The 24,056-nt window shown below is 41.1% G+C and overlaps 1 protein-coding gene across 1 annotated transcript in view; it reads right to left on the bottom strand.

Annotated features, from left to right (window-relative positions):
* OTC (ornithine transcarbamylase) overlaps window positions 1-24,056 on the bottom strand; it is a 31,733-nt gene that overhangs the window by 4,578 nt on the left and 3,099 nt on the right. Inside the window, exons 2-8 of the mRNA XM_082062301.1 lie at window positions 22,279-22,417; window positions 21,613-21,694; window positions 13,986-14,073; window positions 9,986-10,139; window positions 2,517-2,639; window positions 521-574; window positions 262-411 (exon numbers count right to left, since the gene is read on the bottom strand). Coding sequence (XP_081918427.1) covers window positions 262-411; window positions 521-574; window positions 2,517-2,639; window positions 9,986-10,139; window positions 13,986-14,073; window positions 21,613-21,694; window positions 22,279-22,417 — 790 coding nt within the window. The remainder of the gene's footprint in view (window positions 1-261; window positions 412-520; window positions 575-2,516; window positions 2,640-9,985; window positions 10,140-13,985; window positions 14,074-21,612; window positions 21,695-22,278; window positions 22,418-24,056) is intronic.

The following is a 24,056-nucleotide window of genomic DNA, read 5'->3' as shown; positions in this document are numbered from 1 at the left end:
TCATGAAGAAGTAAAGGGTCAGCTCTCCTGCACATGTTCTGGAATAATATCTCACTGGGAAGCTCTGAAAGAGGCCAAGCCATGTGAAGTGTATAAGATAACTTGGACTTTTTTAACTTTGTGAGTTTTTCAAGCTGGAGGGAGGTTTGCATGGGGTTGTTCCTTTGCCCCAGTCAAAAAAATATCAGTGCTTTGCTGATGTTGATTCTTACAAATGCAAACTGTAAAAGCATCAACAGAAAAACCAATCTCAATTTTTACCTGCATTGTAATCTGATAACCTTGAAATGCCTTTAGTCTTTCTTTCTTTTCTTCTTCTTGTCCCATACTTATCCATGTATCTGTAACTAAGACATTGGCACCGTCTGCAGCTTCCAAAGGATCTGTTGTGAGAAGTAACTTGGTACCATGCTAATGTGAATAAAATAAGGAAGATCAGGAAGACAAGAAATTTCAATTTGATTTATAATGCAAATAAACTATTCACACCACTCTAACGGGCTATTTCTTAGGCTCCTACCTTTTTGGAGTACTGTTCAGCCATTTCAGTTACTCTGAGGTCTGGTTCAAAGCCCTGCCAGAAGAGATGACAGGTAACATATCAAGGAATACTGATAAGATTTTTACTGATTACTAACACTGGTTAAAATATACCGATCGGACCATTTGGCATGTGTATGGGAATATAGCGGAAGATTTGGCGAGGAGGTTAGTTAAATGTAAATATGCTCAAGTGACTTGCACCTGTCTGTAGAAAAAGCATGTACATCATACTAATTGTTTTGCTGACCTTGTGTGCTTGATGAGTGGAGCCTCTGTGTTAGATAACATAGGCCTGTGAGAAACTCCAGGCACCTTATCACTATGTCTGAGATTCCTGCTTTGTTGTGAGAAAGAGCGGGAGGCTGCTCCTGCCTGAAGCCTTGAAATGCAGGCAAGCTCGGCAGGCCCGGTGTTCTTCTTAACAGGACTGAACTGCTGCACCGCCTGTGTCCCCACTGGTGTCACTTCTGCCTGGGAGCTCCGGTGTGGCTTTGGAGATCCCCCAGTAGAGAGGTAACCAAAATAAAACTTGCTCTTTGCAATGAATTAGTGGCCTCTGGCTCTTCTTGTGATGTGCCTGCATATGTGTACACAGCATGGGAAAGAAGAATGTCTTTCAGAACTGTAAAATTTGAGGAAATTATGTTGATGTTTTTGAAAGTTTATTTTGGAGACAAACTGGTGGAAAGTGTTCTGATAAGTAAGAAAAATGTATTTTAACAGTTACAGAATTAATTGCTTACCATTTAATTTTTTGTTCCAAACTGCTAGGGAATAGAGGTGGGAAGCTTAGACTGTAAGGGTATAATTGTCGAAGTTTTCTTTTTTTTTTTCTGAGAGTCCCTGTTCAGGAGGCACCCAGCTCGAGCTGCTCTATGTTGTGCCTTGCAAATAAATTACTTAGGAAGAATTCCTGGAATCCATGCCCAAGTCTCTGCATCGGGAAACCCAGGGAAAAGAAACTTCCTCAACATAAACTGATTCTTTGTTTTATATTTTATATTGTATTACTTTGCAGCATTCTAAAAAGCTGCGTCACCAATGTGAAACACCTTTCAATTATTTTTATTTTTTTTTAAATTTTTTTTGAGAGGGCTTTGGATGACATCACACTTCAGCAAATGGAATTGTCATCCTCCTTGATTTATACTTCAGTCATTAATTACCCTCAGCTTTTCTGAAGTTGGCCTCAGAATTAGTCCTGCTTTGAATCAAAATAACTGAATCAGGATTCTGAACCTTGGTTCTGAAAGCTGGCACTGAAGACACTTGCGGGTACCACCAGGCTGAGGCCGTTGGGAAGTATCTGAGCAGCTGAGTCAAGTCCTGGGTGCATCCAGCACAGCGTTGCCAGCCGGGTGAGGGCGGTGATTGTCCCGCTCTGCTCTGCACTGGTGCAGCCTCACCTGGAGCACCCTGTGCAGTTCTGGGCAACACAGGATAGAAAGGACATAAAGCTACTGGAGAGTGTCCAGAGGAGGGCTACAAAGTTGGTGAAGGGTTAAGAGGGGAAGCCGCATGAGGAACGGCTAAAGTCATTGGGTTTGTTCAGCTTGGAGGAGACTGAGGGGAGACCTCATGGCGGCTACAGCTTCCTCACAAGGGGAGGAGGAGGGGCAGGTGCTGAGCTCTTCTCTCTGGTGACCAGTGACAGAACCCGAGGGAATGGCAGGAAGATGTGCCAGGGGAGGTTTAGGTTGGACATGAGGAAAAGGTTCTTCCCCCAGAGGGTGGTGGAGCACTGGAACAGGCTCCCCAGGGAGGTGTCACGGCCCAAGCCTGACAGTGTTCAAGAAGAGACTGGACAATGCCCTCAGACACATGGTGTGAACTGTGGGGTTGTCCTGTGCAGGGACAGGAGTTGGACTCGATGATCCTTGTGGGTCCCTTCCAACTCAGGACATTCTGTGATTCTGTGATTCTAAGAATGGGCAAAGTTTGCTTTCCTTACCCCATGCACATGCCTTTCTTACCTTGGGGGTCGCGATGCGCAGGTGCATTCCCAGCTTTGCAGCACTTGTCATGATGGAGTGGAGGACGTTGTTTCCATCCCCGATCCAGGTGACAGTGAGCCCTTTCAGCCCCCCATAGTGCTCCTGCCAAATGAATCGGACAGTCCTGGGGTTATGTTCCAGACAAGCCGAGCGAGCTGATGCCCTAGGTAGGAGGGATTGATCAGACGGGTCTGGTGCAAAGAAGGCTGGCTACCTGCAAATGCAAGCTGCATGGAACTGTGCCTTTGATTGAACTTACTGCAGCTACAAGGTGGTCAGGGAGGAAAAGTGCCCTCACAAAGTGTCTCACATGAAGACCTAAGTGCTGCAGCTTTCTCCAGTGAAGGACACATTGACACATATGCCATATGGTTAGGCCCAGGTTGAGACACACAGTACCAGACACGCAGTAACATTAGCACCAAAGCCATACAGCCATGGATTGGTGCCCTAAATATCAGTGAATCGTAGAAATTCTCAATTTAGAGTCCTAATACCTAGGATAGCAGTTCTCCCAGGTTTCCTCAAACTGTGAAAATATCCCTGTTCAGGTTTGCTCTGGCTTGGTTGTCTCTACTGGATGTTCCCTGCAGCTGTGGCAGTGGCCATGCCCTTAGAGTGCATTTTAACCGTCTCAGCTGTACAGCACAGCAAAAAGCAATGCTTGGAAAGCAGCTGTGCCCCTCATGCCCTGCAGAGTTTGCTCCCCTCATACAGCCGAAGAGTGGAGTGATTTTTTTAAAGTGTGGACTACCTGAACCTGAAAGACCATTACAGCATTAACTGTAGCTTTGCCTGATGGCACTTACAGACTGTACCTGTGCAGCTACTGTGGCCTTCAGCCACCAACAGGTAAGGCCTAGGGAGGAATAAAAGTAACAAGAGTAACAAGAGTTCCGCATTACCAGAGCAAGACAATTCGAGACCCTTTAGCAAGCCTTGTTTTAAATGTGTGTGTTTATAGAGCCAGGCTCTTCTCGGTGACAACCAATGATAGGACAAGGGGTAATGGGTTCAAACTGGAACGCAAGACGTTCCACTTAAATTTCAGAAGAAAATTCTTCTCAGTGAGGGTAACAGAACACTAGAACAAGCTGCCCAGGGGGGTCATAGAGTCTCCTTCTCTGGAGACATTCAAAACCCGCCTGGACACACCCGCCTGTGTAACCTCATCTAGGTGTTCCTGCTCCGGCAGGGGGATTGGACTACATGATCTTTCGAGGTCCCTTCCAATCCCTAACATTCTGTGATTCTGTGACATAAGTTGATACAAGACATAACCAACCACTTCTATGTGCCTGCTCCGTAGAACTCTGCCTCATGACTGAAAAGACTAAAAATCGACAGAGAGCCTTTTATTCTTAGTTCAAAACTAGGCCATGCTACAATGGCATTGTTGTAGCTGGAAGCCAGACAGTGTTTCAACACTTTGTGTGACACGATTCAATGCTTGTCAGAGGAGATAAGCATCCACACTGTGGAGCTGCACTAACTGGCAACCTTGCGGGCAATTGTAGCAAAGACACCAAAAGACTAAACAGGAAAAGGGCTGGGACTACCCCCTCCTCTCCTGGCAGCAGCTTCTCCTAAACAAATAGTTGTGACATTGTTCCAGAACAAAGTTATTGGCATTCCTGCCAGTGACCACAATCCTGAGTCAAAAATACTAGCACTTGAAATACTGAATGACATTAAAACACGGCTGAAATCCAAACCTAATAGAGTCTCTAGGCTGCCTACACTTTAAGGGTTAAAGCTACAGTATTGTAAAACCACTGCTTTTTCAGTTTACGTTTGTTAGCAGCAGGGTCATTGGCACAGGTTTAATTCAAGGGCATTTACAGGAGAGTAAATCAGGACTTCGTGGACATGGAAGTTATTTCAGTGTAACAGCTCTGCAGGTCTCCAAGGATCTTTCAAAGTCCTCCCACATCTCCTAGCAATGGTGCTCCTAGGAGAAGGCTGAACTAAAGCATTTGTTTAAGGGGCTGTTTCCAGCTAGGGCTTAGTGATGGCTGAGACACGAACCCACAGCCAGAGGCAAATGAGACAGCCCGGAGTTCTTTTGATCTTACTGTTTAAAAATAGGCATTGCAGCCTGTAATGCTCAACGCGCTGACTAGTGAGTCACAAATATACTGCTACGTTAAATAACTTCTACCTTATTACCAGCTGCTACTCTGCATTAAAAGAAGCACAGTGCATACTGTATGTTTTTGTCTGTTTTCCCAGGCTACAAGCTGTTACAGATAAAATATGAAGTACTAGACATGTCTGTATAATGACCTTCCATAAGTACTGCAAATTGCAAAGCCACATCTGCAGTGACTACTGTATAGAGTGGACATAGCTGAGCTAATCTTAATGAAGATGTTTAGTTAATGGAAGAAGTTATAGACAAGGCACAATCAAGCGGTGTGTGTGCTAGTGGAGCCTATTTAATATCCTATGCTAAGCTTTATACTGCCACCGGTACATTGCTGCTGTAACTCAAACCTCTTCATCTGAAGCCAGCTCACTATGACAGTGACTGTACTGCTTATACACACACGTCCTCAGCTTCTAAGAAAGATGAGATGATTGTGTTGATCAGAACCAGAAAGCTTTGAGGCAACAGGAAAGCTGCTGTACATGAGACACACAGTTTTTTCCTGTTTTATAGTATCTGCTTCTACAACTGCACAGAGAAGATCCTGCTAAAAGTGTTTGTCATGATGGTAATGCTTTAAGTTAAACCAGAAACTTTACAATACTTGGTGATCACCTGAGCCTCTGAAGAAATATTTCCCCTTACATCCCTCCCCAGTTTTTCCAAACTCTGTTATATTGATGTAGACTTTTACCTGCTTGGGTATTCTGTGGTTTCCCTGCATTTGGAACCCGACTTAAAAATATTTATATTCATAGTAAAGCCATACAACAAATAACATATTTAGAAAGTCTAGACCCCTTTTCCCATATAATGCCTCTTTGGAAAACTAGTGATTGCGCTCTCATACTACAAAACTTGGCTTTGCTATTCGCATGAAAAATCCCTCCTAAATAATTAATGTCAGTTTTACTCATGTCAACTTTCTCATCCTCATGCTGCTTCTAAAATGTTTCATTCTGTTCTCACCCGTGGTTGCAGTGTACCAGTGTATCAAACCCTTGCAAAAAATAAGCATGCTCAGTGATTTAGCACTGCTGCATGTTTAGAGAAGTGTTGTTTAACTAATTAGGACATTTGTGTCTGCCTCTGCCTGGACTTGCTTCCAGCTAGGCTGAAACTCTGACACCGTTATAGATTACTTCTGAAATGTTTGACCACAACAGTCATAACAGCTCTCAATTAAAACAAGCTTTTGAATAATGAATCAATAATGTGTCAAAATTCCAAAAGGAAAGCAGGGGACTAGTCAAAGCTTTAGCCCTTTGGGAGACAGTGAAATCCAGTAAATGGGAAACTGGACAAACTTGGATCTACTGGCTCTCAAACTGAGCCGAAGGCAGATGCTGGGCCAGTTACCTTTCTTATTCCCACAATGTTTTTTGCCATGGTTATGAAAACAGTCCAGATCTTAGTTGGAATTTCTAATTGTTAGAATAATAATGATGATGGTGATGAATTTGAAGACTATAATAATTTAAGCTCTTTGGGTCACACATCGAGAAGTCGAGAACCTATGGCAGCCCTTTTCAAGCTGGGCAACACTACAATTTGTTACACTATTTAAAAAATAATCACTGATGTATTTCTTATGCCAACCATTTCTTCCTGAAAAAGAAATTTCCCTTCAGAGCAGCGACATAAAGAGCTAGTGGCATATGGATCCACTCTAATTACCAGTCTGGCCATCCTGCAGTCAGCTACAAGTTAGCTGATTTGGCCAGTGACGTTAATATCAATTGAATCGATGTCAATAACCTGTTCGTCCCTGGAATACAAATTGAGCAATGCTGCCCTCCAGCCAAGCTTCACAGAGCAGAAGAAGTGAGCCACAGCTTCTGCACAGGAGACTGAGAGACACCGGGTGGACTCAGCAAGTGTCTGTGATGTGCCTCCAGCACATGCAGAGAAGTGCGGTGGCTTTGCCTGTGCACAGTGCCAGCAAAAACTCACAAAGCCCAAAGCCTCAAACCCTCACAATCAGGTTGCATAATGTTTACAGCCATTTCTAGTGGGTTGTAACTCAAGAGCAAACTCAGCTCAATGCAGCTTTTAAGAAAGAGAGTAGCATGTATGCTAAGAAAAACATCTCTCTTGGTGTAATCAAGGGCATTGATCCTGACCATAGTATTAAAAGGCAGAGTCAGTTTAGATGTCAAATACATGAGGGGCTCCGGTTGCTCAGGAAGAAGGCGTTGGGCAAGAGGATGCTGTACCTGAAGAATCTCATCCCAGTATTCATGACAGGAGCACACTTTGTGATCTGACAAGAACACCATGAACACAGAACGAGAACTGACAGCCCTGAAAATAAACCAGCTGCATTGTTTGGGGAATGCAACAAACTGTAATAAAATAAACCCACTAAAATGCACCTGTGAAAAGGGAATCAGAAGCCATAAGCAAGAAGACATTTTGACAAAACAAACCAGGAAATTAAGCAGTTTCAGACCGAAGGGAAGTGCTCAATGAGGATTCAAGAAGGCATATGACAAAACTAATAGGATTTAGAAAATGGATGAATAAAAATGTGCTAAGCACGAAGAGGGCCAGAGTGCATACAGTGCTTCACTGGCAAATGCAGCAGGAAAAAAAAAGAAGAGAGGGGAAAAAAAGTACATTTTTGGTACGTACTGACAGGAGGGAGAAGTAGATTCAGGCAGGAAAATATTTACAGAGATAAGGAAGAGCCATCTTTAAAGAGAAATAAGCTGCACAAAATCTGTAGTTAGTTTAAATATAAGGCTAGCAGTCTGTGCCACTGTTGTAGTTTGCATGTATGTATAAATAAAATAAATTGCCTTTGCATTGCAGAAAAGCAGTCTAAATGTTATATATGAACTTTCAATCCATTTAAAAAATCAGTGGGGCTGTTCAACATTCCTATATTAATCTTCTTGCAGGCAGTATTCAGATAACATCTTTTTACCCTGCTGAAAATCCTACAAGAAGTTTGATTGTGGTAAGTAACAACCAGACCCTGTGGATCACACTTCAAATGTTTAACCTACTTCTGTGACCTGGTAAAGTTTATTAGGTGATAAAAAAGCCATTTTATTACATGTTACTGGCCGTAAGACTGGTCTTCTCCACCTCAGTGTACAGTGCAGAGAGGAAAAAAGGCAGCAGAGGGGCAGGTCAGAAAGGGAAAGCACAGGCAGCGCCAACACCCACAGCGCAGCTGAGAGCTCCCCCCTGCCTGCCCTTCCCTCCTGGATGAGAAAGGAGGAATGGAAAGTGGGTCAGAAAGCAGTGGTTCAGTGTGCCCTTGGTAAAGTGGAGCAGCCACCCAGCTGCCCTCTGAAGACCTCCTGACAAACTCTGGGCTAAGGAACATGCTGGAAAGGCTGGGGAAGAGATGGGCATAGTTGGAGGAAAAGGTGCTCTGTTTATCAGGCTGACTGGGAAAGTGCTGCAAATTTTAAAAAGCTTCCATGTCTGTCCAAAAGTTGAGCCATTCTTTGAGATCTCTGTTACTGCTCACTTTGTCATGCTACCTCTCCACATCAAATGTTTCTTTCATTTGAGCACCAGTTGTTATAGTCCTGTTTCCTCATCATTTAAAATGGGCAGGGACACTCTTTCCAAAGACATCCTCCCAAGTGCTTGATGCAATAAGGACACACTCCTGCTGTTGCTGCTTGTCTTGGTATCCAAGAAGGGTGGTATCCTTGGTATCCAGACGAAGGAAAATTTCAGCCTGTGAGCTCATGTTCACCTGGAGCTTCTAGCATGGCTGCCCTATACAAGAACACAATGGAGGAGGAGCAGAGAATGATCAACAGGGCATGTGCTCATGCTGCTGATCTCCAGAGGTTTCCCTCTAAGATCAGTGGAGAAAGAGATGCATCTCCAGAGTGTGACCGAGATGCTCAGTGGTCTCTCTCATCATTGACAGGAGATGGAGTACAGGGCAACAGCACTCTGAATTTTGGTGCCGCAGTCAGTGGCCTGGGTAAAACCAGGTTTAGGGGCAGAGATAGCAACAGTTGTGTAGGCTATGAATCACAGATTATTCCTGAAGCCTGTTATTCACAAGTGATAAAATGCTAATAATTAAGGTGTTTGCAAGACAGAACCCCTGGCAAAACCCAACTGTAAGATTCACCTGCTTTATGGACGTACACACTGTTTAAATGAAATTATGACATTTAATGATTGGTGATATTCTCATTACAGCTTATTGTCTTACATAATTTGAACAGTTCATTGAGGCTGGCTCAATGTCATCTTACAAATGTACCTTATCCTGAGGGATGTGAACCATTTTAGCCTCATGTGCTCGGATTTTTGCTGGTCTCTTCACTTCAAGTATTGAAAATTTTATGAAAAATACTAATCAAGGCAAGGAAGAAGTAATTTTCACTGAACAAATGAGTCTTTCAGTATTTAAAATTTAAGGTGTGAATAACTTAATGTTACTCTCTCTAGATATTTTCCACAAGCTGAATGTCCCATAGCAAAGTCTTTGACAGCCAAGAAACACAACTGAATGGATCAGGAAATTATTCTGCCCTCCTTTTTTCAAGCAGTGTGATTTCTAGTCATTCAGAAAGTAAACAAGGTCAGAGGAGTTCATCATAGCTGTCAACCAGCACTGCAGTATAATACTCTTTTTTTATAAGCCAGTTACTGAATTGATTGTAAAACAGCATAGTCCTTCTGTTCACAGATAAACATCTGGTATTCTATGTGTAAAACATTATCCTGCTGTCAAATCAACTATTTCATTAGATTAAACTACAAAATATGATATTTTTAAACTATTGTTTGATGTGAGCGAAGTTTAAATAGGTTTAACTGCCTAAGCACTAGGCATTTGCACTGGTAGCATTAACTGGCTTTTCAAAACAAACTCTTTCAACCAATTTCCTAACATATGGATAGTAATTCCTTTTAAATTATTCATAGGTTAGGGAGGAACCAAGAGTGAACTTCTGAGTTTTTTTAAGTCGGCAGAAAGACTTCCACTGGCTGTGGCTGAGCCAAGATCTCGCCTTTATCTTAACATATAAAGCCCTCTGCACTTTTTTTGAATTGCAGCCTAATTCCAATGAAGTACTTAATTTTATGCTTAACTTCAGTCCCACTACAGCTGATAGGACTATGTAATTGTTTTAAATTAAACAGGTCCTTAATTATATTGCTGCATGAAGATCTCTTTAAATAACAAGCACCATGTAATTAACAGTTAGAAAAACCTAGGAATAAATTATTTTGAAACTGAGTTCCCCAAATACTTACCAAGACCAAAACTTAATAAAAAAAAATTGTTAGTAAACATAGATGATATTGTTACCTGAAGAGTTAGGTAATCAGCTAAAATCTGAAGAGGATGGTATAAATTGGACAATCCATTAATGATTGGGATCGTGGCTTCTTTCATCATTAGGTCCAGATCATTATGCTTATAGACTCGAGCCAAAATTGCATTTGTCATACGGGACAGCACCCTAGAGGATGGCAGAAAATACCCAAGTCAAACATAATAAATATATCTTTGTTACACTCTCCAGCATGCAGCACATAAATATTAATGAGAAGTGGTAATAAACCATTTTTTTTTTCAGCTATCTGAATAATTTATCATGCCTGTATAACACGCTTAAATGCAGACATTTAACAAGCTGCTAATAAGTCAGCAGTTTTACTTATTAACAAACTATAGTAAGTAAATGAAAAGTGCTGCTGTATTTCATGGTTTTTCTCTTCAGCATTTGATTGTAGCTACAGATGTAACACCCATAAATGTTAAGGTGTCCCAACTAAGATAAGAGATTATGTGACACTGAACATTTGAAGAATTTGATAACCTCAGAAGAGATAAGGTATAAGACTTCTTGAGTGTTTTAGAAAAGAACAAATGTAGCATTGACTGAATAATACAGTGTCTCTGTATGGTAGCCTGACCTTTGGGAGGGTCAGGAATACAGATCTTTCTTGGATTACCACAATTATTTACCGATCTTAATGAACACAGAAGCAGGAGGCCAACACCACCAGGCTGTTCTTCCTCCTGCCTGCACACCTGTGTATTGGCACACATGGCATCAGTGTTAAAGTAATACCCAAATTTGAAATTCAGTATATGGATCAGGGCATGCAGAAGTCACTGTCGCACTCTGGCCTTAACCTCGTTTGTCAAAGTGTGAAAGACTCAGAGATTAGCATAGTGCATTAGCATAGTATACTTGGTACGCTCTGAATCCTTTAGATAAATTAAATATGGATCCGAGCTCTGCATTTCTGTGTTTTAATCAGGCCCTGAAGCCTGACTTTGAAGTAGCATTTTGAGTGTTTTCATGTTGTCTCTAACAGGACCTTAAAACAAAACAAGGAAGAGACTGAATAGAAGAGTATGAAAAATCCTTGCAGTATCTATCTTCCTGATTAGCCATGAAAGATTCTGATATCTCCTCTTGTGGAAATATGGCTGTTAATGCCATGGCCTTTATGCAGACGAATCTCCTGATGAAGTCACTAATTAATATTTTCTACTGACACCAGACATTCCTCACACAAGCAAAACTCATAAAATGTTTCAAGATTCCCTGTAGAGCTCTCTCTGAGGAAAAGCCTCCTGATAGCAGCTACAAGTGAAAAGGAGGAACTGAGGAAGGTATTTACTGATTGCGAGGTATTGGAACAGTTGCTGTTTGTGCCATTATTTCTTCTTAACTCACTAGTTTCTTTTTCCATGTATATGTGCTTATTCTAGCTTGAAGCATGTGACTGTGGAAAATCTGTTATGTTCTGAACTAGTGATCAGGGATGGGATGTATGGTTCCTTCTGTTGGCCATCTAACATGTGTCCACTCTAAACAAGTCATAGCTAGTCCCACCAGCCAAGGAAAAGAGGCAATCACACTGGGGAATTGCCCATTTTTATTAGACTGTATTTTTAGGATGTCAAGACAGCTGATTCTCACCTGATGTGACTGAATTTAAAGAAAATGGTTCCTTTATAGGGTATGCCATTAGAGAAAATTCAGTCATAATCAACTAATAACTAGTCAAAACTTCTGGATATTCCAGTAGATACTGGACTTATTAGACACTTAGCAGCAAGCCATCAGACAGCCCTTCTGCCAGCATTTCTAGATGTCATATCTTATAGTAGGAAACCCAGGTTTTGGTTTATTCTTTGTGAAATCAAAACCAAATTGCACTTGGGGAAAAAAAAATAGACCTCATCTGAGCAGATGAAGTCTTCTGTTATCAAATCAATTTATTACCACAATCAATTGGAAAAGGAAACCACGTAAGACTGGGATTGCACAGCAAAAAAAGACCTGGCTAAATAAGAATCTTTAGTAAAGGTGAAGTTTTAGAAGGTGAGTGAGAGTAAGCACAGGCTCATCAGGGGACTTTTCATTCAAGGCTCCTATGTTATCATCAGCTACAAGGTCTTTTTTCATTATTTTTGCAAGACTTTGAGCCTATAAACTTCAAAATCCCAGAACCTGGAAATATATGAGTGTATTGGAATGCTGCATGCCTCTCTTTTCAAAATAACTTTTATTTCTAGAGAGAGACCCTGGAAATTTTTACTCAAGTGTATCCTCTGAGGAATCTAAAATTACACACAAATAAAAGTATACCGTTTGGTGTGGCTCATCTCTGAATTAGAAAGTGGGGCACTTGTATATATTTTGGGTAGAATATTGCTATTCAAGATAGTTTTGTTTTTGTGTTGCAAGTACACATCATTTCAAAAGGTTTAAATCTCTCACAAGATTACTTCATTGTCATTCATAGTCCTACAGGGGCCTATGGTTGATGTGTTCTCAGCAAGTGGTGAGAAGTAAACCTGTTCCTCATAGATGCAGAGATCCATCCCCTACTAATGCCAGTGGACTGGTAATATCATCCTATGAGTTCTTCGGTGCTGGCGCTGAACCCAATGGCACAATACACAAAGGTACTGCTCTACGGTGGCACATGCAGATATACTACTTATATTTCATTTCATGTAATATATCAGACATGCTAAACAGCACTGAAAGGCTTAGAGCTCCTTAATGGGTGGTAACTTTTTGCTACTGTGTCAGTGTGAATGTAAATGTCTTGTGAAGCATGGGAGAATTGTATTATGAGAAGGTAATTAGTCACTAAAAATATGTTCACAGCAGAAACACTTTCAACTCTTACCTGCAGTAATTCTAATAAAAACTGGGACTTTTACAGATCTGTTACCCTTTTGCTTTAAGTCTCAATCTCAGGTACTTCTAAGGCCTTCAGAGCCCTAGACACGTGGATTTCAATATTTGAAATGCTCTCTGGGTCTATTACAGGCATGCTTTTTTTATTCTTACATTAACTGAATGGGGTTGGCATGTTATCCTTCATTCACAAGAAATGCCAAAGAATTAACACTCAGGTTGCTCTTTTGGGTAAACTGCTCAGCCTTCATTATGCAAAGTCAACAAAATTCTGTTAATGAGAGCAGGAGGGAAGCAGAGCACATGGGGCTCTGTAAGGAATTGGGAAAGCCCTCACTCCACTGTAGCAGGTGAGTGTTCTGACTCAGCAGGGGAGCAAAATCCCCAGGTCAGGGTCATAAATAGGGACTTGACCTGGAAGAGCAAGCAGTGACAGAGGAAAGAGGTGCTGAAGGCTTGCATGGGAAGTGGGTATTGTGGGAGCTTCCTTCACAGAATGGGGACTCCTCAAGAATCGCAAGAAGATTCGCCTGCTTCTACATTTTGCCTGATTTCTTGTAGCTTACTGTCTTTTTCACTTTTGCATGTGCAAACAAAGTTCATTCAAGAGACTGTGAACCAAAGATTTAATGGCCCTTTATTATCCCCTTTGGGAAGGAGAAAACTGACCTATACAAACCACGTCTGTACACATCTGGATTTGCTGCAAGGCTGGCATCTGAATGGCAGAGATTCACCAGGTGACAGTCCTGCATGTCTGGTGGGATTGTTCTTGGAGAGGTTATTGCAGTGCATGGGCCCTGACTGCATCCTTCTTGTCTGAATTTATCAGTGGAGCTATACTACTGGGGTTCATACAATGTCTCCACTTGTTTGACTGTCACTCTCATTAACACTATGTGCCCAATTTAATAAAAATATTTCTCATTGTGAGACGTTTTGGAGAGCTAGAGTGAACAGAATGATGACGTACTGAACTACAGATTCTGTGAGCTGATCTCTAAACACTTAAGAAATTTGGAGTGCCTTCTGACCTTTTCCAGAAAAAAAATACTAGCTTCCAAAATTCTGTAAGACAGGTTTCAGCCTGATCAACTATAAAATACATAGTGATCACTTAAGTCACATTTTACCAACCTTGCTGTATCTGTGAGACTCTCATTAGTGCCCAGATGTATGTCTTGTGTTGTAAGGAAGGAAGGATGTCCTCCAAGGAGAGCAAATCCTACAGTGAGGACAAATAAAAAAAGAAATTAAACACTAGCACCTTATAGTTACAGCCAAGATTCGAAATCTTCTTCATGTAAGAGATCTTTACAGCAATAAAAGTAAAACTCAGTAGGGCATCCAAATGCTTCAAACACTTGAATTCTGACACACAAGACACCAATAAATGTATTTTGGAATAAAACCACTCAAATATGATGCTTTGCTGAAGTCCTTAGGCATGAGTTCTGATCTGTGTTTGTAGGAACAGTCATTCAAGCTGCAAGGCTACGTATTGCCAAAAGCATCACTGTGGCTCCCTGTTAGGAGCTAGGTAATCCATTCATCATGCTGAATTTCTACTTTAAGGACCTTGGCACCCTAGAAGGGCCATGTGTGTCACTAGGTGTAATTCCACATTCTTGCAAGAAACTTCAAGTACAGTCACTCAGATAGAAAACCCTAAGTCTCCTCATACACTATTATAAAACTGAGCCTGGTCACAAATGACCAAGTGCCTTAAAAATTATCATGTGACAGAGAGAAAAGGAAAGATCTTGGGCACGACCAGCATCCCTCCACCCTGTAAAAGTTATGAATTCACCAAGGAACTGGATGGATTACATCTCAGGTTCTGTCCTGCCTTATTTCTGCTGTACCACCACTAGAAAGCTACCATGAGCAACCAGCTGACAGAGACAAGGAGGAAGCCAGCTTTTTTTTACCACCACTTGAGGCTCACTGCTTCTGCCTGGTTTAAGCCTAAAGCCTCCCTCCACTGAATCTCAGTGTAAAGTCCATCATGGCCACATATTAGGAAGATGGGGCCTGAATGGGGCTGCTTTATGAACCGTCACAAATGGTTTTGCATAAGCCTAGCACAGGACATAGGGTCCTACAACTGGGGACGGACAAAGCGTAGGATTCAAACTGGGCTGTAGGTAGTCCTGTAAGGTGTTTTCTGTGTACTAGGGAAGATTTTCTGCATAAGGACAACTCCCTTCTAGTAGAGAAGTTGTCAGGGAGATCTTGCCCTGTCAGTAAGATCCATGTAATGGAGGAAATTTCCAGTGAATCTTGGTGTAGACAAACCAACCTTGTCAAGACAACACTGTGAGGGACTGAGCCTTTTATTGTGACAAAAATCTAGAAGGAAACCCATCTCATTTTTATTGCCAGGAAGAGGAAGTCTGTACATAGCACAGAGCAGCAGAGACTCCCCTTTGCTACCAAACTGTGATCTCTTCGAGGCGCTAACAAATTTAATTCTGGTAAAACAAAACAAGGTTAAAAGCTGCTTGGGCCGGTTGTAGCCATTAGATGGCACTGCAGATATCGCCAGGACTGCAGTTTCAACAAGATGTTCGTACAGGCCTGTCAAAGATTCAGATGTTCGTTCCAACCACCACTCTTCAAAAAAGGATTAAACCAGGACTGAACTGAAACCTTGAACAGATAAAACCAAAAACTAGGTTCCAGTGGCAAGCCTGGGCCCCACAACTAGGCCCCTAATACAGAGCGGCCATTATTAATTTCCACCCCATGCAGGCAATAGGATTGCGGTGAGATCTTCCACTTTGCATTAGTTTAGCCAGTCTCCAGACTTTAAAATGCAATAGATTAAAATAATACTGGCAAATCATTGCCTTTTAACTGTCTCGATTTCCTTGGAAGTTTGATTAAAAACAATGATGCCCCAGACCCCACCTGAAGGGCAAATCTCTGCTCTGTCCAGCCAGTGTATGCTCATTTTATTGAATAGGTCTGATTTTACTTTCCCTTTTTCATCACTAAGGATTGCTCCAAATCTCAACAAAATTAGTCAGACACAGCAAACTTTTAAGAATGAAGTATCACTTATTCTACTATTACTTTCTGCTGTTAGAAAAGCACTATACATTTAATGGTTGCTTTGCCCTCCTTTCTTGCTTATTCAGAAGCATATTTGTATTAAGGCAGGAAAAATGTTTAGGCTTCCTCAAATACTTTCACCTCCTCTCTGCAGCACAGACACAAACACTGTATTTATCAGAACATTGGATATGTATCCAAACTGTTGCCCAGGTATTACAGCCTATTCAATGCAAGTTTTTAAGTCAAGACCTCAAGGATGAAATGTCATTTGTAGAACTTTGCCTGTCCGGCTTCTGGTGTTTTTTTTCAAAGTCATATACAATTATGTCAGTGATTTATCCCTGCAAGTTTCACACAATACAACAGTTCTGCATTTTAAGCTTCTAAATGCAAACACTTTGGTAGATGCTTCACAGTCCAGGCAGGCTTCCATGGACAAGTTCTGTTTTCTATAAATGATGCCCAGGTAGAAAAAGAGGAATCTGGCTGTTTATTCAGAATTACCAGACGTCAAGCAGCCCCATCAGAGCTACCACCTGGAGTCTGTGTACATAGCAGAGTCCTAATGTGTCGGGCTTTCTGCTCATGAACCGGCCATCTGTGCAGGGCCTGGGAACATATTTCCATCCAAAACTTTCCATCTGGAAATACAGGAGCTCTGTGCTCTAGCTTTGTATATAGTTGCAGAGACAGAATCTTTGCTTCAGATTCTTTCACCCAGGCTACTAGTAGATAGAAAAAAAATAATGGCTTTTGAAGATATGCAGGCACCAATTCAGCAAATAAGCACATGCTGCAGTGTTGTGTTAAACTGGAAGATCTAATCGTCTTTGTTGCCACAAACTGGTCATATCCAAAGCCACATGTTAAATGTTTATATGAATCTTGGTATCTTCAACAAACTGTATTAAATGTTGATACTGCAGAGCCAGAATAGATTATCATCTCATCTCCACACTTCTCACTACTGGTAGTTTTCAAAAATGGACAGTTTTATGCCTCAGGCTGTGGCACATTATTAAGCCCACTTATGCAGATTCTTACATGAAGGACATGAGTGCCGGTGGTTGTACAGGTATAGATTAAATCTCCATTCCAGCCTGTCCCTGCCACATTGGGTAAGTAAGTCACATGTTGGATACACAATTGTGGGGCTGCCCCACTGACACCAGGAGACATACAGAGACATCTTCTCAAACTTAAAGATCCTTTTTTAGGTTTCAAGACATCTGGATATGGATTTGTTAGTTTCCTTACTGCCTGCCAGGATTTACAATCTAGAAAGTATTTTTCAGTTTAGACTGATAACAAAGAGCTCTTCTAGGCAACAATTACAAGAATATTTCTAAAGCAGAAGCCTAAAAACTCATAAGCAGTTTTTTAAAGCTACCCCTCTAGGTGGAGAGTAAGCTAAAAGAGTACTCTAGGCCCCTCTGTAATGTGGCCAAGCTAAATAATACTAGCCATTCACAACAAAAAATTGACCCTGTATTCCTGCCATGTAATACCATCCCCACTGCATTAGAACATAAGAAGTGATGCAATTATTTCTGTGACTGTATGTAGTAGTCCACAGGCATGGCCATCATGTTCCTCTCACTCTGCTGTGTAAGAGGAGTGCTCTAAAGTCCACTAAAGCCAGTGACAGTGAACCTCTGTAAAGCTGTTAAGACCTTATATCTTTCAGTGCACAGCTAAAGAAGGTATACAGAGCTTTTCTGCCTCCATTGTTTCCTCTCCATTTCTACCCTGTGACGTATTGTCTGCATTCAGCACCTGTGAAATGGCTGATTTATTTATGACTTATTCACTAAAACATTACTGCAGCTCTATATTTTAAGAGCAAGAGTGACAATCAGAATATTTTACACCAAATCTGTAACAAAAACAGTGAATTCACCTTTATGCCATCCCTGAGGATGTTTATTTTACAAGTAACATATGACCATGTGGAATACCTTTGTTTTCAAAACGTATGCAAGACTTTATGCAGAATGAGTATGGGATTCTGACTGCAAACAGATGACATTATCCAGTATAATAGCAGAGGCGTCAGATTTTCCAATATAATAGCCAGTGATAGCAATAAATCTAGTAGGCTCCACAAAAATGGATTTACTTTGCCAATGTCCTATGGATGTTACTTGTAGTTCTTAATTAAACTTACAATACCACTACTACTCTTAGAAATGGTAAAATAATGCAAGGGTCAGAAATATGCATTAGGACAAGATCATATTTATTCAAGAGAGTAAAGGGGCAATGAATTATACCACAAGGAGCTGTACATTATTCAGTACAGTTGTGATGTCATCAGAATAAAACAGTTTAGAGGCACAGTATGTTGGAAAAGCCAGAAGCATCAACTATTTTCTCACAATGCATTATAAATTAATGTTTTTATAATCTTTGATCAATCTCAGCACTGCAAAAAGTGCTCAAAGACTGAAGGAAAGCAAATGTCACCCGTATCCTCAAGAAGGGCAAGTAGGAGGACCCAAAGAATTACAGGCCGGTGAGCCTCACCTCGATTCCTGGAAAGGTGACAGAGCCAGCTAATCCTGGACATCATTTCCAGGCAGAGGAAGGACAAGAAAGTCATCAAGAGTAGTAGCATGCTTTCACCAACAGGAAGTCATGCTTGACTGACTTGATAAACTTCTATGATGAAATGACTGAACTGGTAGATGAGGGGAGAACAGTGGGTATTGTCTACCTGGACTTCATTATGGCCCTTGACATTGTCTCCCATAAGATCCTCACAAAAAAGCTGTTGATGGATGGGCTGGGTGAGAAGACAGTGAGGTGAGCTGAGAACTGGCTGAACAGCCAGGCCCACCAGGTGGTGATCAGTGGTGCAAAGGAGGAGGCCAGTGACTAGTGGTGTATCCCAGAGGTCAATACTAGGTCCAGACCTGTCAACATCTTCATTAATCATTTGGATGATGGGGCAGAGTGTGCTCTCAGCAAGTCTGCTGATGACACAAAACTAGGAGGAATGGCTGATAGGCCAGAGGGTTGTCTTGCCATCCAGAGGGACCTTGACTAGCTGGAGAAATGGACTGACACAATACCATGAAATTCAGCAAGGAGAAGTCCAAAGTCCTGCACCTGAGCAAGAACAACCCCATGCACCAGCACATACATGATGGGGGGTCCCCAGCTAGGAGCAGCTTGGCAGAAAAGGACGTGGAGGTCCTGGTGGACAACAAGCTGAACATGAGCCTTTCCAGAAAAGATGGTGAAAGATATCCAGGGCTGCACTACACAAAATATGGCCAGCAAGTGGAGAGAGGTAATCCCTCCCCTTCATTCAGCACTGGTGAGGCCATACCTGGAGTGTCCCGTTCTGGACTCTTCAGTATGAGAGAGATATGGACATACTGGAGAGAGTCAGTATGTCCGTGTTTAAAAAGGACCACGAAGATGACAAATGAACTGGAGCATCTTGCATATTAGGAAAGGCTGAGAGAGCTGGGACTGCACAGCCTAGAGAAGAGACAGCTCAGAGGGAATCTTCCTAGTATATATAAATATAAATATTAAAAAATAAAAATAAAAGTAAAAATATAAATATAAATATAAATATAAATATAAATATAAATATAAATATAAATATAAATATAAATATAAATATAAATATAAATATCTGAAGGGAGGGTGCAAAGAGGATGGAGCCACATGCTAGTCAGTGGTACAATGGGACAAACTAAAACTTGGGAGGCTCCCTCTAAACATCAGGAAACACTTTTTCACTAAAAGGATGATGGAGGACTGGCATAGCTTGCCTCAGAAGGTTGTGGAATCTCCATTCTTGGAGCTATTCAAAAGCCTTTTCAATATGATCCTGGGCAACTGGCTCTATATTTCTGCTTGACCAAGGGGAGTTGGACCAGATGACCTCCAGAGGTCCCTTCCAACCTCAACCATTCTGTGATCCTGTTTATTTATTTTTCAATAATGGTGTTCTTTACATACATAGGGACAACAGGACTTCTGAAAATACTTCCAGGGTGTTAACATACAGCAACAATTTCCTAGAACCTGCACAAAGCAGATTTTGTAATGAGTGCTTTCCAGGTCTCTCCTCCTTTATAATGAAACCCATTGATTTTCATCCAGTTGTTCCTGAGAGCTGCAAAGTTTGTTTAGATTAATCTCATCATCAGAACTTTGTCCCACAAGTGACCTCTTTCAAGATATTGAAGGTGTAGATCATGGGAAATGCTATTTGAAATGACTCATATATTTTATAAATAAACATTCCACTCCAATGTCCACTTTCACTGGACATCAGGAAATTGGTATTAAATTAGCTTATTTAGCTAAAAGGAACATGTGACTCCACACTTCTTTTGAGTTAGAAATTCCAAGACAGAAGTCATGTATGTTAAAAAGCAGCTGAAATGTATGGAGTTTCCATGGACAGAAAAAAATTAAGTCTGCCTTTGAAACAAAGTCTTAGGGGACTTCAGACCAATTAACTGAAGGTGTGAATTTAATGCACACAAGTTAAACTGAATTGAACTCCCTTATGGAAGCTCTCACTTAGAAATAAATTGGTTTTATTTCACTGGAGCTAATCTCTCTTGGATGAATTTACGTGCATTAACTCCCATCCTTAAGTTAATTCATTTGAACTTTCCTGAGATTCCTCTTTCCATAAGCCTTCAAAAGCCAAGGACTAAATAGTGCTTTCCTCTGAATGCAGAAGCATGAAGGGTAAACAGATTCAGAGAACTAATTATTACTTGACCATGCACCGATATGGCAGGCAACTAGAAACTGAACTAAAAACTCTGGAATGAAAAGTTGGATGGTCTTCACAAAGAGGGAACGCACAAGAGAAACCCATTCATAAGTCCTGCTTATCTGGAGAAAACAGAAAGCAACAAGTCTACATAAAGAGCAGGAACATCAGGTAAATGGCTGCGCCAGAGAAATGTGAATACTCAACAAGTTTCCTGTCCCTTCACCAGGGAGAAGTCAGCCTATGGGATGCTGGGTCAACTTAAATGTGAGAAGGACAAGCTTCTCCTCCCTTGGTGTGTCACCAATTTGTAGTTATTCCTTGCTAACACAAAAGTACATGAATGATTTATTTCAGTGGTCCCATTGATTTCAGAAAACCTAGCATGTACAGTGTTTGCAGGACTGAATTATCCTAAAATAATATTTCAATGTCTGATCTTATTAGGCTAATACTGTGAAGTCTCCATCAAGTTATCTTCCCCTGTAGATAATCATGTTGTTTTTTTCCCTAATTTATAACAAGATATTAGTATCATTCCCAGCCTAAACACATACTCTGAAATGTGACAGCAAAAATGCATAATACATTACAAAAATATTTATTAGAGCCTGCATAGAATTAAATTTGTGATGCTTACTAAAATAGATGTTAGGAAATGTGCATCTTGCCAACAGAACTAGAAGCTTACACAAGAAATGCTTACTTCTGCCTGTTACTTTATTTATAATATGTCATGTTTTGGAATGATCTAGTGAAATTTCAGTGACCAAAGTGATGTGCCTGTGAAATTAATATGCAAGGTGAAACACAATTAGCTACCATTTTTGCTTTCAGCCTTCTGATTTCTCCTGAGTAGAAATTGCTAAAAACAAAGTTATGCAGTGTTTTTCAGTACATACTCATACTATACAATTTCATATAAAATCTGACTGTGTCATTGCTCAGATGTACCTGTTTCTGCAGATAATCTTGTTCTTGTGCTTCTCTTCTCAAAAATCATAGTCAAAGATTTTCCTTGCATCAAAGGCAAGTACTGAAACATGAAAATTGAAGGCATTTCAATTTATAGTCAGTATACACTTGATAATGTGAAATACTTCTCTCAGATTTTAATTCAGCATTAGAAAAGTTACAGAGGTGTTTTTTTAAATGTAGATTTGTTTTTCTGTCCTTCAAGGAATTTATTAGCAGTGGAAAGGTTAAAGGGAAAGAAGCAATTCTATGGGCCAAAAGTGACTGCATTTTGGCACTCAATTTGAGCTAGCATTAAGGAGAACTCTGATTCTAATTTAATCCCATGCAAGGAAGTGTCTTCCATCTCCTACATTTAGTGCGGGTTGCACACCATGTGTTGATGGATGGAGTTAGCTGACAACAGGGAGTTAGCTGTGCAAAGCTGTTTAACCTTCTTACTTGCAAAGTCCTCTGAAGTACTGAAGAATACCTCTGAACACTTTACAGGAAGGCTCTTTCATTTGTAGCACATGATTTACAGTATTTAAGAGCTCAAGTGATGTTGTGCAGGACAAGACAGCTGAGTGGCTCATTCCCAATACTCTTGAGAACAATACCTACTTCAGCATCTGAGTGACCTAAATGACAGTTAAAGCATTTTACCTCTCCTTTGTGTTTTATCCTTCGTTTCAAATCTGAAGCCATCCACAGCAAATATTTCAGCTCATCTGCTGTGTAGTTTTGTAGAGTAAGGAGGTCACGACCTTTCAGATGAACATTCATTTGAGCTGGTGGCCCATACCTGTGCCAAAAGAGAAAAAAAATAGATGCTTATTGTCATTCCTAAGTGTGCTCATGCAAAAGCCAATGAGCAAGCAGCTGAAATCTCTCCCACTCCCCCCTTTCGGCACAGCTGGATCAGCTTGATGGAATCTGTTAATTATTGTAAATAATTTTTATTGTCAGACAGACACAACATGCCACTATGCACTACATTGATCACCACCGTAACAGTGTCTCAGATTGTGTTATAAACCATATAGTGTTGTTTCTTTTGCCTTCTAAAATGCATGTGACTTGACTGCACACTGCCTAATCAAATAAACCCAAATGCATGAAGCCATGCAGGGCTTGGTGAAATGGCTTACGTGCAGACTGCAAAGCTGCCCTTTGGGGGCACAGAATACAAGGAACTGATCTCAGTGCTCTTTCTCCCTTTTTCATGCTTTGTGGATGGGCAGACACTTGCCGTGTTCCACCCTCATCAATACGAATGGTGTCATTTCTATAAATGCATATGAAATCTCTTGATTACAATGGGGAAGAGAGTAAAAAAACCCCAACTAAATAGTCATGTGCTCTGGCCCTTCACCTAGTACACAAGAGATGTTCTGAGCATGTGCAGTGTATATCCACGTTATGAAGATGATTAGGGGTCTAGAACACCTTTCTCATGAGAAAAGACTGAAAGAGCTGGGTCTGTTCAGCCTGGAGAAGACAAGGCTGAGAGGGGATCTCATCAATGCTTATAAATATCCCAAGGATGGGTGTCAAGAGGATGGGACCAGACTCCTTTCAGTGGTGCCCAATGATAGGATGAGGGGCAACAGGCACAGACTGAAGCACAGGAGGTTCCATCTGAACATGAGGATAAACTTCTTTACTTCGAAGGTGCCAGAGGACTGCAACAGGCTGCCCAGAGAGGTTGTGGAGTCTCCTTCTCTGGAGACATCCAAAACCCAACTGGACACATTCCTGTGCAGTTTGGTCTACATGAACCTGCTTTAGCAGGTGGGTTGGACTTGATGATGTCCAGAGGTCCCTTCCAAACCTAACCGTTCTGTGATTTGGTGTTTATTCAGTATATTCTGGCCTCAAGCCAGATTCACAACTTTAGCATCACATGAAATTGGATGTTGATAATCACTCACAGAAGTTACTTGATCAAATTTCCTTTAGATTAGATGAGATATCTTAATGAAAGCTGAGTCCAAGCCCATGATTCCAGAGGCTGAAGATTAATAAGGGAGAGTGGCAGCTTAGCCCCTTCTCTGGTACTGTATCTACAGCCCTCCATAGCATAACACAGCCTTCATTGCACTCTTGCTAAGGTGTGGATGGGTACAAGCTAAACATGTCTTTTTAATTAAAGGCAGCATTTTCAGACTCATCTGATGGAATGGGGATCAAAGCAATACAAACAAATGGACTGAGTGCAGCTACCGCTTTTATATTTCCAAGTAGGCTTCCCTCTGGCTCACCTCTGAGGCCAGGCTCAGTTACAGCCCCTGCCAATTGCCCAGTCCTGAAGCTCACAGCTAGGAAAATTCAGGGGGAGAAAAAAATAGAATTTCTGTTCATTCTTCCATTAATTCCAATAAATAAAAGCCCTGGTAGTGGATAGGCCTGTTATGGCTTCTAAAGATTTTCGTGTTGTGTTA

Source organism: Streptopelia decaocto (assembly GCF_964273445.1).
Source record: "Streptopelia decaocto genome assembly, chromosome: 1".
Classification (NCBI taxonomy): domain Eukaryota; kingdom Metazoa; phylum Chordata; class Aves; order Columbiformes; family Columbidae; genus Streptopelia; species Streptopelia decaocto.
This window is presented reverse-complemented; position numbering and strand designations above follow the sequence as displayed.